The sequence below is a fragment of the Alexandromys fortis genome, unplaced genomic scaffold (assembly GCF_014885135.2).
Source record: "Alexandromys fortis isolate MF-2015 unplaced genomic scaffold, M_Fortis_MF-2015_v1.1 scaffold_10, whole genome shotgun sequence".
Classification (NCBI taxonomy): Eukaryota; Metazoa; Chordata; class Mammalia; order Rodentia; family Cricetidae; genus Alexandromys; species Alexandromys fortis.
The window spans coordinates 10,394,954-10,412,664 of record NW_026067895.1 but is presented as its reverse complement, the minus strand read 5'-3'; the positions used below and the strand labels follow the sequence as shown (position 1 = coordinate 10,412,664).

The window sequence follows — 17,711 nt, the reverse complement described above, 5'->3', positions numbered from 1 at the left end:
CCAATTCGTGTTCCACCTGGGACCATTCGACCTGGAGAAGTGACATCTAGAGGCAGCCTTGATGATGGTTTGGTTGACACAGGAGGTTGCCAATGGTTGTTAAGTGTGGGCAAACCATGGGAATGCAAATTTTCCCTGGACAGACGCAGATACTAGACATCAGTACCACACCACAGCCTTACATTTCAAAGGGCAAATTGTTCTCTCCCTGTGACAGTCACCAAATGCTGACACAGAGCCTCAACGACAAAATGACATTTACTTTCAAACACCCTGGTATGGAACCATGTCCACGAATTCCATAGCAGACCAATCAACATGAAGATTACTCATTCCAGGGGCACCTTGTGGAAACAGAAATGAGAAGATTCTTTTGAATAAGACCCGTTTGCCGGAGCTGTGTGGGCGTGGAAGCATCTCAGAGTGAAAGATTACCCTTCTCCTATCACTCAAGAGCACCTCCAAGCTTACACTTGTCTGGGGTACTCCCTGCATCCTCCTGGTGTAGAAACTTTTGTGTTTTGACTTATTTACTTTCCCTTCCAAATGTACCTTCCCTTCCAAGGCTCATGACATTATTGCCTGACCTAAGCAGTAATCCCCCTTCTCGGTTATTTCAAAGAATGAGAACAGTAAGTCAGGGTGGACCTGGGGGAGGGGGCTCACATACCGCTTGAAATTTCTCTTAAGGAGTTAACTGAGAAGTTTGCCGCACACAGCAAGCCCAAAAACGCTTTTCCAAAGGGGAGGGGGGGAGCCCTAAATGCTTTGCCTTATACCAGAATTGGCTGAATGATATGGGGAAACTCACACCTATGTGGACTTCAAGGAACAACAATAGTCATGAACTTCACATCCCCGGGGTTTTGTGTGTGTGTGTGTGTGTGTGTGTGTGTGTGTGTGTGTGTGTGTGTGATCTCTACTAGAAACAAATGGCTTCTTTTTCTCACTCTGTTGAACACCATTTGTAGTTTTTCATCTTTACTGTGCCTTGTTGCTGTGGTGTGGTTTGGTTTGGCCTGCTAGGAACTGGAATGGTGTCTTAGTTTCAGACCCATGCATCAGGAGAGACCTTTTACCCAAGCTTCTGTGTTTGGGGCTCTTCCTTCCACACGTAGAAAAGACATCAACCAAGACCATCTCCTTAGTTTATTTTTCTAGAGTCCTTAGCATGCTACATTAACCTGACAAAAGCTTAAGCTTGCGCTCATTTCACCAGGACATTCCATGCAGTTCACAGCTGGGGTTGGTTTATATGGACACGACACATGTTTCCATTCAGCCATGGGAAAGGAATAATTCTTAATGGAGTTTGTCTCTGAAAACTGTCCAAGCTTAAATAAGCGTCTGCGTAGTCCGCTCTGTTCTGAGGTACAGTCTCTCTTAGGAATGGGAGTAATATGTCCCTGTTCATAGTCGGGCTGAGGTTCCCGGTATCCTGAGGACTCCTCTTTTACAAAATTGCATTCAAGTACACTATTCCGCTTAACATTCCAGGTTGAATTTAGGAGTAAAGCTGACGCTCCAGCTAAATCTCCCTCGGGCCCAGCCTCCCCAGGCAGTCCTTGGCTTTAGCCTCATTTATAACACTCGGCGCTAAATCCACAGAGCAAACCTATTTGGCATTTTCCAGTGAAGTGCAGGAAATTACATAAGTTATGTTTTTATTGCTAATGTATAGACTATCAAGCACGGTCACTTCGTCGAACAGGAGGAAAGAGTATACAGTATCAGTGGACTCTCCTGGGGGGAGGGGCAGGGTTCCAGCACACTCAAAATGTCACCTGGTCACCACCCGCTTTAGGACGATGTGTTGAGTATTCTGGAGTCCGAGGAATCGGACCTCTCGTCATAGTCATCCTCTGTGTAGATGGGCTGCTTTGTCACGATTGGACACCCATCGTCGGGGATGGAGATCCGAGGGTCCTCCGTGGTGCGGGAGGAGAGCACGGGCGAGCTCCGGAAGACGCTGGTGGAGTTACTAGGGAAGGGGCTGACATACTGGGACCTCAGCTGGTACTGCTGCTGCAGCGTCATGGTGTTCCACAGGGTGACATCGTTGGGCAAAAAGGGGCTCGACTGGTTTCTGGCCAAAGTATTCCTCAGCATCAGTGGGTACCGGGGTGGCTGGGGAAAAGGATGCTGCAGGGGCACGGCCAAGGGGTTGGGGACCACGTTGCTGGAGTCCGCCGAAAAGCGCAAGGTGTCGGGGACTCGGAAAGCGGAGCCCACCGACCACTTGGAGGAAGAGATGGGGTAGGAGCCTAGCGTGTGTTCAAAGATGTGGCCGCTGGAGGGCAGCACGAGGCTCTCTTCGGCCGTCCGCTCCGCCCCGGCAGCCGAGGACCGACTGGACAGCAGGACCTCCACCGCACCGACCAGGTCGCCCCCGCAGCCTTTCAGGATGAGCTCCAGCACAGTGGGCTTCTGGGTGGGGAAGATTTTCTTCAACACTTCCAGGGGTGGCCGGTTGGCTTTCAAGCTGAAGGGCAGAGAGACGGTCCCCGATGGGCCCTCGATCAGAAGGTGGCTCTGCTCCGCGTGGTACTTGGGGCTGTCAGGGCAGCTCACCGGGTTGCCCCCGTTTTTCTGCACCGCGTATCCCCCTTCATCCACGGACACAATCTCGGGGCTCTCTGGAGTGAAGCAGTTCTTGCCTTTGACCACATCTGGGGAGCTCCTCTGGTCGGTGTCTTTGTCACTGAAGGTCTCTGCGGCGTTGTCTGCTGAACTGCTGTCCCCAAGTCGCTCTTCAATCAGATCTGGAAGACAAGAGAACAGCTGGGTTAATCCCTTCCTGCTGTGCTGGGCAGCGAAAGTTACTCAGACTTCTGGGATGAGGAAGTCTCGATGGGTCATAACAGGCTTCCAGTCTTTAAAGAAGGCAAAAAAAACATTGGCAAATGGGGGTGGGCAAGTGGGGGTCGGCAAAAGAGGATGGCTCAGGGTTTTCTTGGAATGCGGTAGGAGAGGAGGCTTGTCTTAAACACAGAAGGGCCACATAAGCCAGTAACCTCCAAAAGCTTGGAGTATACAGCATTAGCTACCCAATTAGAGGCTCAGAACCAGGCCAGAGCACATGAGAAGGCCACTGAAGGGGCTCTGGCCATCACCACCTGGTATACACCACCCAATAGGGCACTTAATAATCACACCTGCTCCCCATGGGGCTGGTTTTATGTTATAATATATATTTATATATAATATAAATAGGACTGGATAGTATATTATATATTAGTATATTATAATAATATAATATAAATTCTGACAGGATTCCTCCCCCCCTTTTAACCAGGTTACCATGTACAATAACTAGTTGGTATAGTTTTCTAAGCAAGCGATAAATACAACCCTTGTAAAACAACCTTGTAAAAAGTCACGGAAGAGCCAGGCAAACGCATCTGCCTGGGCCTGGTACTAAAGGTCAAACAAAGTCCGAATTCTGGATCACAGAGAAGAGAAATGGCTGGAAGGTTTGAGAGCTGCAGAGAGATCCCTGTCCACCCACCATGTGTGGCAAGAGGTGGATGGCCGCCTTTGTGTGAACCGGTGTGTCAATGAAGTCTGTGGAAAGAACCTACGTCCAACATTCCAAATTCTACTTGAAGGGGGAAAGATGACAAAGAACAGCCTTCACAGAGCCGAGACTAGCTATGAAACAGACCAGCTGCCAATTTCGATGTTTTAACCGAAGAAGACAGTGTCCAGGAAAGCAGCTTTGCCACACTAAAGAAGCAAAAGGGAGAGGCGAGAGTACTTTGGGTTTCATAGTAAATTCTAACAGAACTGTAAATAAAGGAACATAGATTTTTCTTATTAGCGAACTACAAATAGATTTTTATCCTTTAAAAAAAAAATAATGTGCTAGCTGTGGCTGCTCAATCCAGAGTAACTGGTCTGAAAAACAAAGAGCAGAAAACCACTCCCAGGGAGGCAGTAGTCAGGTTGTAAGCTATGTGGATCTGTGTTTTCTCTTCAGGCCTGAATAGCCTCATTGTAGGCCTCTCTGTGGACAAACCTGATTGTGTGCAGATAGCCAGAGGTGAAATTTCATCAAAGAAGCTTCTAGAAGGCATCCCTCCTACCTGTTGTTGTTTACTTTAAGAGCTTAACACAAAGGCCCATTGATAGACATTTTTCTAACACTACAGGTATCTTAAGTACATGAAAAGCCAATGAAAACCCATTGCCAAATGTGTGTTTTTAAGCATTCTCAAATTATAACAAATCACATAACATCCAACCACATCTAATACAAATTTGTAGTTTCCCCAATTCACTTTCACAACACTGCTGGCTTTTTCTCAATTAAAAACTGTTGGGCTTCCATTGTGAGGCTGATTTGTAGTGGACACAAGGAATCTCCCTTTTGCTTTCAACGACGACTCTAGGATTCACCAGAGACCTAGTTTTACAGAGAACTTTAACATCTCCTCTCCTTCTGCTTCCTAAGACAACAGGCCCAGCTTCTATCTCCCAGTTGTTGAGCTACTTGAGTTCCATGTCCTTGAAACACAAGACAAAAACCAAACAAAAAGGTCATGGAGATTTATATCCTAAGCAGCCTACATCCAGGTAGTCCCCTGACTTGTGACCCCATGCATAACTCAGCTATCACTCTGTCCCTAAACATGGAGAAGGAGTGGACGGTGACAATGTGTTCACTCTGAAATGGGCACCCAGTTAGATTTTGACCCCTGGTCAATGGCACTTCGAAAAATAAGTTCAATACTTTCCCGCAGGCAATACAGACATGATGTTTAAAGTGCCATACATCTCTACACATCTAAATTGAGATTTTATTATCTATTATTAGCCTTAAGTATTTATTGACCTGCAATAGGCCAAAACAAGGACACAGAATAAAAAAAAAAACATGGAAAATAGCAAGAAGCCTAAGTTCAGAGAACTTACTAACTTGGGGAAAGGAGATACACGTGCTGGACAGAGAGCAAACAGGGCCAGGCATAGTGTGGGAAGCATCAAATACAGAACTCCAACGCCTAAGATTGGAGCAACCCACATGTTCACCAGTAGATGGGGGGATAAATAAAATGGAATATTATCCTGCCTCATAAAGGAATGAAATTCTGATATCTGCTACACGGACCTTAACTGTAGTCTAAATAAATAAGCTGGCCACAAAAGAGATGGCATGATTTCACTTCTACGAGATCCTTAGGATGGATGAAAAGACAATAGAGGTAGCTCCAGAGGAATGGAGACTGGGTTACTGTGTAATGAATACGGAGTTTCAGTCGAGGGTAAGAAAGGCTCTGCATGGACAATGGGGACTGTTTTAAAGCATCATAAACACCTTTAATGTCACCAAGTTGTGACACCCCAAAATGGTAAATGATAAAATTTGTTACGTCTACTTTACCATCAAACAGGAAAACCATGACAGAATATCACAGCAATTTGTTGATGGTGAAGCTCGTCTCTGCTCACTGTTTGCTTTGTTTTTGCAGAGAAATGGGAGTGAAGAGCACACACTTTGGGGAGCCATCTACCCACCTGGAGAGCCCACAACATTGTGGTCCCTAACAGAAATGTGGAAAGCTTCATGTTTTAAAAGGTGAATTTCACCTGCCCTGAATTAATATCCAAACACTGAAGTGTCTGAGGAAAAACCGTTTCATCAGCTCGGCCCCCTCTTCCCCAGCTCACATCAGGCTTCAGGTAACTGCAAGACCAGAAGGTTAGTGAGAGAGAATTAGGATCAATGCCCTGACTACTCAAAAATACCTACATCATTAAAAAAAAAAAAAAAAAATCCATGTTTCTCAAGGTGGCAGCGGATACAGTGTCCCAATCAACTAGGGACTGTAAGGGCAGGATTCTAACATGGACAGGACACAGTTCTACCCTCATACTGTTCTCCAAGTTCCGCAGAACACACCTCATGCAATCTTACATGGCTGCCAGCTTTTTCAGTCACTGGGAGGCTCCCAATGACACGTGGTGACAAAGCCATCCTCGCTCTTTGTGTTGTCCTTTGCCCCTGCCACCTAGACATGCCAGTGGGCTGTACACTGTGGGGCATTTCTTGGGGAGCAGAGGAGGCCTGTGCTGAGTCATCCACACTCTTGGGAGATTTCTGGGCTCATCAGCCTCCCAATCTCAGTGTGCAAACTACGGCTAACTGGGGAAAGCTGGTAGGAAGCCTAGGAATCAATGCATGAATTAAGGGTTTTCTAATCAACTGAGCTCAGCACTGTGAAAGAGAGAAGCAGGATCATACACCAGGGGGAACACGAAGTCTCGAGAGGTAAGTATAAGCCGGATGTCCAGCAGCACCCAAGGGCGCTGGGTTTCAAAACAGAGCCAAGGCCAAGGCGGGTGGATCTCTGAATTCAAGACCAGTCAGGTCTATGGAGCGACCAGGACAACCAAGGCTACACAGAGAAATCCTGTCTCGAAAAAACAAAAACAAAAACAAAAAAAAAAAAAAACAATCAAACCAAAAACAAAGAAACAAAAACAGACCGTGCTAAGAATGACGAACCTCAAGACCCCAAGACAAACTCCTCGCCCAAAATTAATTTTGGAAAAGCAGGCTAGACAGTCCCTGTAATTTAGGGACACTGTGATGTCTACTATTGCACCTAAACTAAAGGCACTGTAAACTCCTATAAACACAGACCCTCACAAATAATTACAGAGGGTGAAATTTAAGCTCAGCGATAAAGAATAATTTAATAATAGGTGTTTCTTTACAGTCCCAGGCTCTTCCCTAAATGAACTGTAGAAATCATTCGAGTTGGTCTAAAGCACAAAGGCCTTTCTAGATACAGAAACATGGGGCTTCAGCCGAAAAAATGAAACAGGAAATATTCCCACACCGCTCTGCCTTCCGCTGTACGGAAGCTGAGACTCTAATCAGAACACAAGGAGAGGAGGCATATTTCAGCTGACAGTTTTAACTCTGTACACCGTACAAGAAGGCAAAAGACCGCAAAGAGTAGATGAAATCGTAACATGATTTTCCTGTCATGACAGGTCAGTCCCTACAAGTGAGGGCATGCTTTTTAAATAACGTCTAAAAAATGAATATTACCAAATATCCAAACTTTCATTTCATAGCCCATGAAGCAGAAATACATCCCACTCAGAAACAAACTCTTCATCCGGTTTATAAGAGCTTCAGTTTAGGAGAACACATTTTCTTTGGAAAACAACGACTCCGCCTTCTAAGCATGTGTGTCATATGACATATGTGCCGTATGATGACACGTGTGCCGCGTGACGATACGTGTGTCATATGGTGACACGTATGTCGTATGATGACACATGTGCCGCGTGACGATACATGTGTCATATGATGACGCGTGTGTCATGCGATGCCACATGTGCTGTATGATGACACGTGTGCCATACGCATGGTGACACGTGTTCCGTGTGACAACATGCATGCCGTATGATGACAACTATGTTTTGTTATGAAATTTAAGGAGAAAAAAATGAACACATGAAAGTCTCTTCTGGTCTAAAGCTTACACTTTGAACAATCTAACGTTCTTTGAATTCCTTCATAAAAAGCCACAACTTTAAAATAAAATGTATTCAGATAGTTAAAAAAAAAAGCCGGCCATATGTGTGAAACAAACATTATGCTCAAACACATAAACACGGAAAATTGTTCTGACTTTGCTGTCACTGGTTTTATACATTCTAGCCAATCAGTACATGAGGCCTCAATCCCCACCTACCACCTAGAAGGAGACAAACGCGATGGCAGAATTCTCATAACTCAGAAGTCACAGGGCTCGCCCTCCCCGCAAGGGTGCCACGCATGTAAAATGTAGATTGTCGGATCTCATCTGCTCCTGTGATTTTGGGGACATAGACCTCTAGGTAGGTCCACGTGGGTCACTTCCAAAGGACGCCAGTCTACATTGCAAAAGCAGGAGGAGCCATGCAGGGGCTTCCTGGACCAAACATTTAACCAAGCAGCATTTTATACTTCCTGTTAATCTCACACTAGGAGTGAAGAATCATTAAAAACTGGATAAGCAGAAATTTGAACTAATCTATTATTATTAAACTAATAATAATCTTGTTCTAAAATTTTTGTGTGTGTGCCTGCCTGTACATGAAAACACTCATGCTTTGCCTTGTAAAAAAAAAGTCAACACTGGTTTAACACTGTATAAGAAAGGGTTCCCTAGCCTGGCCTGGTAGTACACCCTTGCAATCCTAGCACTCAAGGGCCTAAGACATGAGTACCCTAAGTCTGAGATCCTGGAACATGAAGATTTGGGGAGGACATGTTGCTTTGTAAGGGCTGGTGGGCTGGAGGAAGTACAGTTTGCAGTTGTAGACTCGATGTGCCTTACAAACTTCCAGTCCGATCTCTTTCTTAGAAGTCAGAAGCTTTCAGAAAGCAGAGGAGAAATCTATAAACCTTCCTGCCCAGCTGCTATTTACAAAGTACAACTGACTACCTGCTTATCCACCGACTTAACAAATCCCCGCAAATCCCTTAGACCCCTAGCTAGGTACTGGGCTGGGGAAGATTATATACAGGTGACCACAGCATTGCCTTGGCCACTGGGGCTTCCAGGTAACTAATCTTTTACAAAACCCCAAAGCATCTGCTGAGTTGGTGGGATTTTATAATACAACACAGCAAGCTGTGCAGAGGCCAGGAGCAGGCCAGGCTGTGGCATCTTCACATCGGAGGAAATATTTTAAGTATTCACACATGAAGACCCTGAGTGAAAGACAGCAACAATTGCTGGAAAACGGAAGAACACTGATGTCAGCTTGAAATTCAAGCCTGACTAGGAACTGTAAGCTAGAGTTAATGTTCTCAGTTGTTCTTACTGCACCATTATTTGGAGGGCAACTGCACTTTTTAAAATTGGCTTAACCAAAAAACAAAATAGAAACTGTTACCTACCTCTCTACTTTAATCCGCTTTCTCAGAAAAGTAGAGTGTGTTGTTTGGGCCAGAAGACAGCTAAGGGGCTGTGGGGCAGAACATGGGTATGATAAAGGGGTGGTCCTGTGACAGCCACGGGCCTACCATATCATCAAAGCTACACAGAGACCTGGGTGGCTAAGGGCTAGAAGGGGTTGCAACAGGTTAAAAGGTGAAAGGAAGGAAGGAAGGAAGGAGGCAGGCAAGCAGGCACATGGTCCTCACTGGGCACTCTTCCTCCCTGTCAGGAAGAAATGCAACAGATCCACCAGCAAAGGTTCCAAGTCCTGCAGGGCCTTTGATTTATGAAGATTTACCCCCCCCCTTCCTTCTGTAAGGCTGTTAACAGAAAGTGCTGACTCGCTGCAGAAAAGAATTTCTCATCGATGCTCTTTGATTGTATTTTGCAAACAAAATGCCTGTTGCTTGGTAACATTTCACTTGAGCCTGACCTTCTCCAAAAGTTATTGCTATCAGATTCGATTTACACTGTCCTCCTGTGATTACTGTAATCTTTTAAACCCTGGCGTTCATCCATCAGGGAAAGGAAAAGTTGGGTATAAGTAGGGAGTACTGCCATCCTCCAGATTTACAACGTCAGGAGCAGGCTGGGGGGGCCCTGACCTGACTGGCGTAGACTCTGGTTCCTATAGGAATGCTCTCATTTTTCCTTCAACTGTGCCCTAGGCTCCAGCAGACAAGTCACTAACATTTCAATGCCCCTGAGGGTCGCCAACCCAGGAAGAAGCAGGGAGGGAGGGAGCTGAGGCCCAGGGGACTGAGAAGGAAAAGTTCCCCTAAGCTTGAGTCTTCAGGTGAGGAAGGAGCTGTGGAGGGAGTAAGCAGACAATCTGCAGTGCTGCTACAGGGAAGCCACAGGCCCAGGCGGCCATTATAAGCCACTCCTGAGATCCCTGCCACCTCATGCAGGGACAGGACCACCAGAGAGGCCAGCCTCCTGTCATTGGTCAGTCTTTGCCCCCACCTCACTACAACTAGCCCATCCTAGCAAGGTGAGGATTAAATTCTCTACCCTAAAGTGAGCTCTAAAGAAAAGGTTCAAGTGCCAGTAATGGTGTCCCCTTATTTCTTTTTATCTAGCTTTTCTTAAGGCCCCTTGCTTTAAATCAAGCCATCTTAAAGTCAGAGAAGCTTTGAGACCCATACGTATCTGTCCCGGGTGACTTTTAATTAACTTCTTCCTTGCTCTGGGTGCACAGTCAGACAAGATTTCTTTATCTGGTTTTCATGAGTTTGCCATTAACACACATGGTCAACTATTTCTCTGGTGAAATTAAAAAAAAAAAAAAAACCTAAGGAAACAGACTGAGCAGTTCAAATCGCACTGGAGCTGGAAGCCCAGAGCAATCATGAAGGTGCTGTGCCATAAGAGGCAAAATTAAAGTCAATTTCCCCAAATCGACTCCCTCTAGCTGCCATGTTTGCTTTTTTCATAATAAAGGACACCTCATTTTCCTATTCAACCCTCCTCCTTCAACCCCCAACAAAAAATTTCCTGTAAGAGCATTTAAAATAACTGATTATATAATATGTATGTAATATCATCATGTAATATAGAATGTGTATGTGAAGATGTATGTAATATCATCATATCATATAGAATGTGTGTGTGTGTGTGTGAGAGAGAGAGAGAGAGAGAGAGAGAGAGAGAGAGACCAAGAAGGATTCTCCAGCCACAGATCTTTCCTATGGTCACCCAGGATCCTCCTCTAGAATAAAAGTCCGTGATGAGGAAGCCAGCTACAAGGGACCTGTGATTGCAGAGTCTCACCTTGGCCAAGACCCTTAAATTCCCTATCTCCATAGCCCAGAGCCCTGGGGTCCGGAAAAGCAGGCTTGATGGGATGAGTCTGCTGAATCAGAAGTTGTGAGAGGCTAGGCTTCCTGCCACGTTGTCAGGGGGCAAGGGACAGAGGTGACAGAAAGGGAGCAGAGAAGGTGAATTCCATATAATATTTATAGAGAAAGCTAAGTTAGAAACTAGGGTACAATCAAAATCTAACTAATTACAGGTCAGTCAGAGAAGGTAACCTAGGCAGAAAAAGACTGCAATTTAAAAAAAATATTTCAATCCATAGCTAGAGCAGTCAGAAGAATCTTAAACTCACATTGAAAGTGGCGCTCAAACTCAGAGGACTGAAGGAACGATTACTCAAAGATTTCGTCCAGTTAGAAAACCCAGTTTTGGTATTCACAAGTCTCTCCCTGAACTGTGTGGGGATTCTCGCATGATGCCTAGCCAACAACCCTCTTAAGGCCTGTGTTTTTCTCACGGATTCAGAGAAGGGACGGACTCCAGACTCCGTGCACCTGCGCTTGTTTTCAAGAACAACCCATTTCCTAGCTACGTAAGGGAGGCCCTCTGCCCAGCAAAAACTAGTCCAAGCAGGTTATCAAAATCCAGTTAAGGAAGGAGCAGAGCTGAGCGGTTTGCTAGCTGACTGCTAGAGACTAGAACTGAGCACTGACGGTAGCCCTTCCACCCCAGGGCCGCACTTCCTCTCTGCACGGAATGGACTAACTTATCCAGGAAGATCTAATATGCTTCTAAAGATGCATAGCACAACGCACACAAATCCATCGCAAAGAAGTACAGGAGCACTGCAACAGGCAGTCTCCGCCAGGAGTTTTAATTTGACTGCCCCATTTCAAGGTTGTTTTAATTAATTTCAATGTTGACGCCCAACAGAGTCGCCTTTTTATGTGCTGTGTAGAACCAACCCATTTGTTTGTGTTCCTAGTGAAAAAATCACAAGCAATTTTGTTTGATAAACCTCCCCCAAGCCAAGTGATGATTTTTTTTTTTTCTTAAAGGAATGCAACTGATGAAAGAAAACAAAAGTTGGTGAAAGTTCAAATCTGCTGTGACCAGCCGGGAGCTGAACCCTTGGTCCCTTACAGCTTAGTCTCTGGAAATTATCTTTCTTCTTCCCCCCCCCCCTCCCCTCTCAATTACTTGTTCTCAGTTTGGAGGCTCAGGCTACCCCTGAGGATTCTGCGGAAGCAGAGTGAGAGAAAACAGGACCGAGCCTGGTTCCTCCAGTTGAAATTCTTTGCCCTTTTCCGTTCTCCTAAAGCTTGGGCCCTGCTGTGGCTTCAGCTTGGCCTCCTAGTTGCTCACACCCAAGTCTTTCTCAGCTGGCTTTAGGTTTTTGTGACACTACATAAATTTTAGAGAAGAATCTGAGGAGGACCACATGATGCTGAAGGAATTCCCTCTTGAACAAAGACCACAGAACTCAAGGTTCCGGCACTACAAGAGGAGCTCATAATGGGCATTGCAAAAAAAAAAAAAAAAAAAAAAAAAAAAAAAAAAAAAAAAAAAAAAAAAAANCAAAAAAAAAAAAAAAAAAAAAAAAAAAAAAAAAAAAAAAAAAAAAAAAAAAAAAAAAAAAAAAAAAAAAAAAAAAAAAAAACCTCGAATTTTAACTTAAGACTTCTGCTCTACTCTTGAGGACTCCTGCCCTAGAGCCAGGGAAACTGGGGTGGAAAATTAAAATACAGTAGCAGCGTGGAGTCACCCCTAGAACTGAGACCAAACTCTCCTAAATAGTCTCACCTGAAGGACAGGAGAAAATCAGAACACCCTCTTCCCTCTAGCTTCTCCAGGGCAAATCCACAACTATGGGGAGACCAGGGGGCAGTGCTTCCAAGAAATACTTACATGCCCCTTTGTAGTTAACTATCCACAAAAAACGCTGTCGCCAAACTGCTTTCTGAACTTCAGGCCTGAAGAGCTAATTGAGTCAGAAGGCCAGACTGGCCTGCCCAGCTACCGCACCGCACACGAGCGAGTATTTCTCTTCAGCAGTTCAGCACAGCGTTCTGGGGCCTTTCACTCTTAATTCCTGGGCACTCCGTTCAGAAGAGATGGGCTTGTTGTTTCCTTTGTACCTTTCCTCAGTGAGGAGAAACCCCAGAACTCACATCCGCTGAATTCTGGTTATGAGAGGGGCCAGGAGTTCCCTCCGAAGAAAGTGAAGAAGAGGCTTAAACCCGGGCAGCCAGACTCAGGAAGGATCCAGAATGACAGAATTGGGTGGAAATCGGTATCTGCCCACTTTCAGAGCTCAAACCCCCCCCCCTCCTCATTACCTCATCCCACCTCAAATAAAAGTATTTCAGAGAGGAAGGAGAACTGAAGGAAGCAAGGGGGCCCAGAAAGCCCTCCCTTGTTCCACAGCGGGCCGAGCCCGCCCAAGCCTGAAAAAGTACTTGTTAGGTTTTCCCCACTGTAGGACACGTTTTGTTTTTAATTTCTTCAAGCGGAAATTAAAGGACCAAAGAGGTAGTTCGACAAAAAGAGTTAACTTTGAAGACTTCAGGGACCTTTTATCTATAGTTCTTAAAAGGCAACTCTTTTTTTTTTCTACCGAATTCTAAGTCTTGAGTCCTCTTAGCCCAGTTTAAAAACGTATGAGCTCCTTTAATTTAAAGACGGCGCCTTTTTGCTCCCGTGTCCCGGCCAAGGCAAGATTCTCCTAGAAATAGCAAAGCACTGGGCCCTGACTACTCACCCCCAAATGAGAGTCCCTCTCCCCGAGGAAAACCCGCCTCATCACGGTGTATTTAAAGGCGTACCTCCCCCAGACACCGTTTTACAAATTGTTTGCAAAACTGACGTTAAGTTCTCCCTTCAACCCAAAGAAGGCACCAGGAGACCAGGCTGTTCGGCCGGCCTCTCTGCGGGGCTCCTGGCTTCCACGGGCATCGGGTTCAGACTCTCCAGACTCACTTTTCCCGGGGAGTAAGAACGGGTGTCAGCTGGAGAGGTAGGCCCAACCCGGTCAACGTCCCGCACACTTGCCCTCGGCCTTCCACACGGATCCCCGAGCGCACTCGAAGTTTCCTTGTTCAAGGCTGACTCCCGCCCCGCCGACGCTCTCACCTGGCTTGGCGAGCTGCGCAGGCAGCGTTCCGGGCTGGGGCTGGGCGGCGTTGGTCCAGCGCAGCGCGGCGGCTGCAGCCAGCTCGGCGGCCGGACGAGGTGGCGCTGGCGGCTGGGACGGTTGGGAGGCTGGCGACGACGACTGCGAGGCGGCGGCAGCCGCGGCGTCCCCGGGCGGCGGTGGCCCTGGCAGAGCCCGCAGCGAGTCCGGAATCAGGCTCTCCAGGCTCTCGTTGGCCTGCTGCCGGCGAAGCGCCACCTGAGCCGCCATGACCCGCTGCCGCTCGATGATCAGGATGCATTTCTCGCAGGTGCAGTCCTTGAAGCGACAGTAGCGCTTGTGGCCCTTGAGCCAGGACAGCACCCCGTGGTTCCGGCAGCGAGCGCACTTAGGGGTGCGCTGCAGGGGCGCCCGCGGCGGCTGCGACACCGGGCCGCCCATGTACAGGTAGGGGGAGCCGTAGCCGTTCATGCCCAGGGCTCCCCCCCGGCCGGCGGCGGCAGCAGGGCGACAGGAGCTGGACCGCGGAGCGCGGAGGCCTGTTCCCGGAGGCCTCGGAAGATCGGCGGCGCCCGGAGGTACCGCGGCAGTCTCCCCGGCCCCGGAGGCGCTCGCAGCCTGAGCTGCCGGGCTGGTTGGTGGTCCTCCTGTCCCCACGCTGGCCGCGTCTCTGTCCCCCGGCTCTGGAAGATGCAAGCTCCTCCCGCTGGTCCTCCTACGCCGAGACTCTCCGGCCGCGGCAAAGAGCCGGTGAGAGCACTGATTAAGGTCTGAGCCAGCCCCTCTACTGTTCCCTTCCTCCCAGGCAGGACCCAGCACCTCTTCCGCCGCCTCCCCCACCCCGCCCCTCCTCCTTCCCACCGCCACCCCCACCCCTGGGGTCCCAGCCTCCTTGCACTCCCCACACACGCTTTCCTCCTCCCGGGCACCCCTCGGGTTCCAGCACCTCACCTTCTTCGCCACCTGCAACCAGCCCGGCCTCTCTGGTGGGGGCGCTTACAGCCCCCCCCCCCACCTCTCCACTACCCCTTCCCGCGGCGGGAGGGACTGCGCCGCTGCGGTACAACCGGCACGCTGGGCAGATGGGGGCGCAGGCGGGGGGGGGGGGTTGGGAAGGGGGTGGGTGTTTGTGAGCCAGCGGGCAGGCCTCTGCCTTACCCTCTCCGCAGTGCTCCAGGCCTGGTCTGGAAGCACTGAGCCCTAGACCCACACTTGGCCTCAGCAATTCGGAGCTTGCGAGGAAATTGAGAGTGCCCAGCAGGTCGGCCCCGGGCGGACTAGGTTTTAAGTTTCGGAAAAGAGATGTCAGGAGTGAAAGGGGTGGTGATGATTCGGAAATTTGAGGAACTCTTTTCTTCATTTCATTTTGCAATCTAGTTTTTCTTTCGTTGCTGCGGAAGAAAACGAATGTTTATTATTTTTTTTTAAAAAAAATATGTTAGGCTTCAGGAGAACAACTCGTTTTACTGGATAATTTTATTTTTCTACCTACCTCCTTGTGTCTTTAAAATAAACAACCTCTGCCCTGAAAGACCTCTGCCTTGGATGTTTTCTTTAAGCATGGTATAAACTTTTGGAGAGCTGAAGACACGACACGTTAGTGGTCCCCAACTTACCCAGTATGATCTACTTGTTCCCTAAGCGGTCACTAAATCAACAAACAAGCTCTGGAATTGCCCAGTTCAAATCCCACAGGCGCTGTGATTTACTTAGGGATAAGGGATGGACCCTACTAATAAAAATCCTTGAGAGTGGGAAGAGGCTCATGTATAAGATGACCGCATAAGGCCTTTTTTGTCTTGATGGCATAAACTTTGTCTACTATTCTTTGCTTGTTCGCAGTATTGATTTGTCCAGTTTCAGCTACCACTGCATATGCATAGAGAAAGCTGCCTTCTCCCATCCCACCAAGAAAACAACCAAACAAAAATCAAGATACAATGTAGGCTCGGAACGGTTAACAGCTCGGTTGGTAGGGGACGATAGAAGTCTTGGAAGTTGGCAGCCCCTGAGTCTTACATGAAGCTTCCCTCTTCGCGGTGTGGATGAAAGTAAACCTGAACGACTCCGCTGCAGTGCCTGACCCCTGAACTGCACAGAGCCCACAGTCGTCTGGAGGTCGCTTTCCAGTGCCCAACCCAGTGCCCGACAGTCGGCCCAGAAGGAGAGCAGGGCTGTCCGTCTGGGTTTGCTGTGAATTCTAGGGCTGCACTGCCGCCAATCCAAGCAGCAAGCTCTCGGCCTGTAAGAGTGCTTTGAAAAGGAAACTTTGGACGGGTGAATTTAAACATCGTTGCCTACCTTTTTTCCCAAGATGCCATTAGCCACCCAAGTTTCAGACGCGTGGAGGATTTGTTGGCTCTAGAGACCATCCCACAAGCCGCATGGGACCAATACCCCCTTCTTTTGCCCTTTCCAAAAAAAAAAAAAAAACCCACCCGCCCTTCCATCCTTCGCCAAGAAAACAGGTTCCTAACACTGCAACTGGAAGGGATTTCGTAAACTGTGGGGACAGGAGACGGAGGTCCCGTGGATTCTCATGAACTGTGAAGGACACGATCCTGGGAACTTGGACTGTTTCACTCAGAATCTGTGTCTCAGAAACACAAGGACCAGGGACTTTTCTCACAGCCGAATTTCTCCTAAATGGTCAGCGAACGGGATGCGGGGATAGAAGAGTAACGAGTTTCTCTGAGGAAGGAAAAGCAGAGGAGCTCTGGACCAGGTTTGGGGGGACATTTTCATTCCCAAGGCAATCCCCTTTCCTTCCTGGGTCACCTAGCCACCCTACCCCAGTGCCACTCACACATTCTGGTATTATCTGGTTCTGAGCCCCGTTTCACTCCAGTGCACATCGAGGGCTGAGATCTAAATACTCATTTGATATAGCGCGGTAATCCTTTTCTCATATTTGATGGGAATGTTTTCCATATCCCAGTATTTGACAACATCTCCCTATAGGGACAGGTTTGTATTTATGTTGGTAAAATGTCCCCTGCCTCAAAGTCTATTGTAACCCAACACCTGACAACCCCGAGTCCCATTTCTGTTTGCAGAAAGGGTTTATTCGAGCACGTAATGGGATCCCAGCAGAAAGCCTTTTAGAACAAGGGGCTATGGTAAACTTCACCACATGAACTCCGTTTCCAGGGCTATTAAGCTTTTAATTGGAAAATAGCAGAGGAAATTTCAAGGTGACTATAACGTGTTAGCAGTTAGTTCAGAGAAGAAAGCCCATGCGGGAATGAATGTGGAAAGCATATGGTCCGAATCACATTTAGGAGGAGCAGCCTGCTTCGACTAAGTCCCTGCAGCTTATGCACTTATGGGGAAAATCATCAAAGACATTGGAAAGGGAGGGGGAGGATTACAAGCAAAAGTAACCTCACTAGACTACACCGACTCCCGGCTCCTCTGGGTGCTACGCTAGTGTTTTCAAACCACAATTAACTGGGTAAGATATGGCAGGTATTAATACTGAAGGGGGTGGGAAAAAAACCGGCTATGCGCTTGCTCCTTCTGGCGCGCACGCAGCGATTTGAGGCGTGAATATTTGAAGCTCCGGAAGGCCAGTGTTGAAGTTCTTGTTGAGAAAGTGCTGGTGTCTGATTCCAAATCTGGGGGTCCTGATAGGTGTCGTCCACCTCCCACCCAGCAACAGTCAATCAAAGGACGGTTACTTACTCTGCTGGATGTAAGACACACTGAGACATCTGTTCTGTATTCTCACGCAGGGGGAAGTCGGAGTTTCTATTTTGTTGGCGATGTCGTGAACAGGGTTACTTCGGTGGTGACAGGTGCGGGGGAGGCTTATTAAAAAAAAAAACCTGTACAGGCAGGAAAAAAGTCACCCCTCTTCCTACAAAGGAACCTAG

At 47.6% G+C, this 17,711-nt stretch overlaps 1 protein-coding gene across 1 annotated transcript; it reads right to left on the bottom strand.

Annotated features, from left to right (window-relative positions):
• Positions 1–1,706: 1,706 nt before the first annotated feature.
• Positions 1,707–14,307, bottom strand: Dmrt3 (doublesex and mab-3 related transcription factor 3). Its single transcript, XM_050160894.1, has 2 exons — positions 13,836–14,307; positions 1,707–2,762 (listed from the first exon to the last, which is right to left on the bottom strand). The coding sequence occupies exons 1-2, from the start codon at positions 14,305–14,307 to the stop codon at positions 1,801–1,803; spliced, it is 1,434 nt and encodes a 477-aa protein (XP_050016851.1). The 3' UTR covers positions 1,707–1,800.
• Between the last annotated feature and the right edge of the window lie 3,404 nt (positions 14,308–17,711).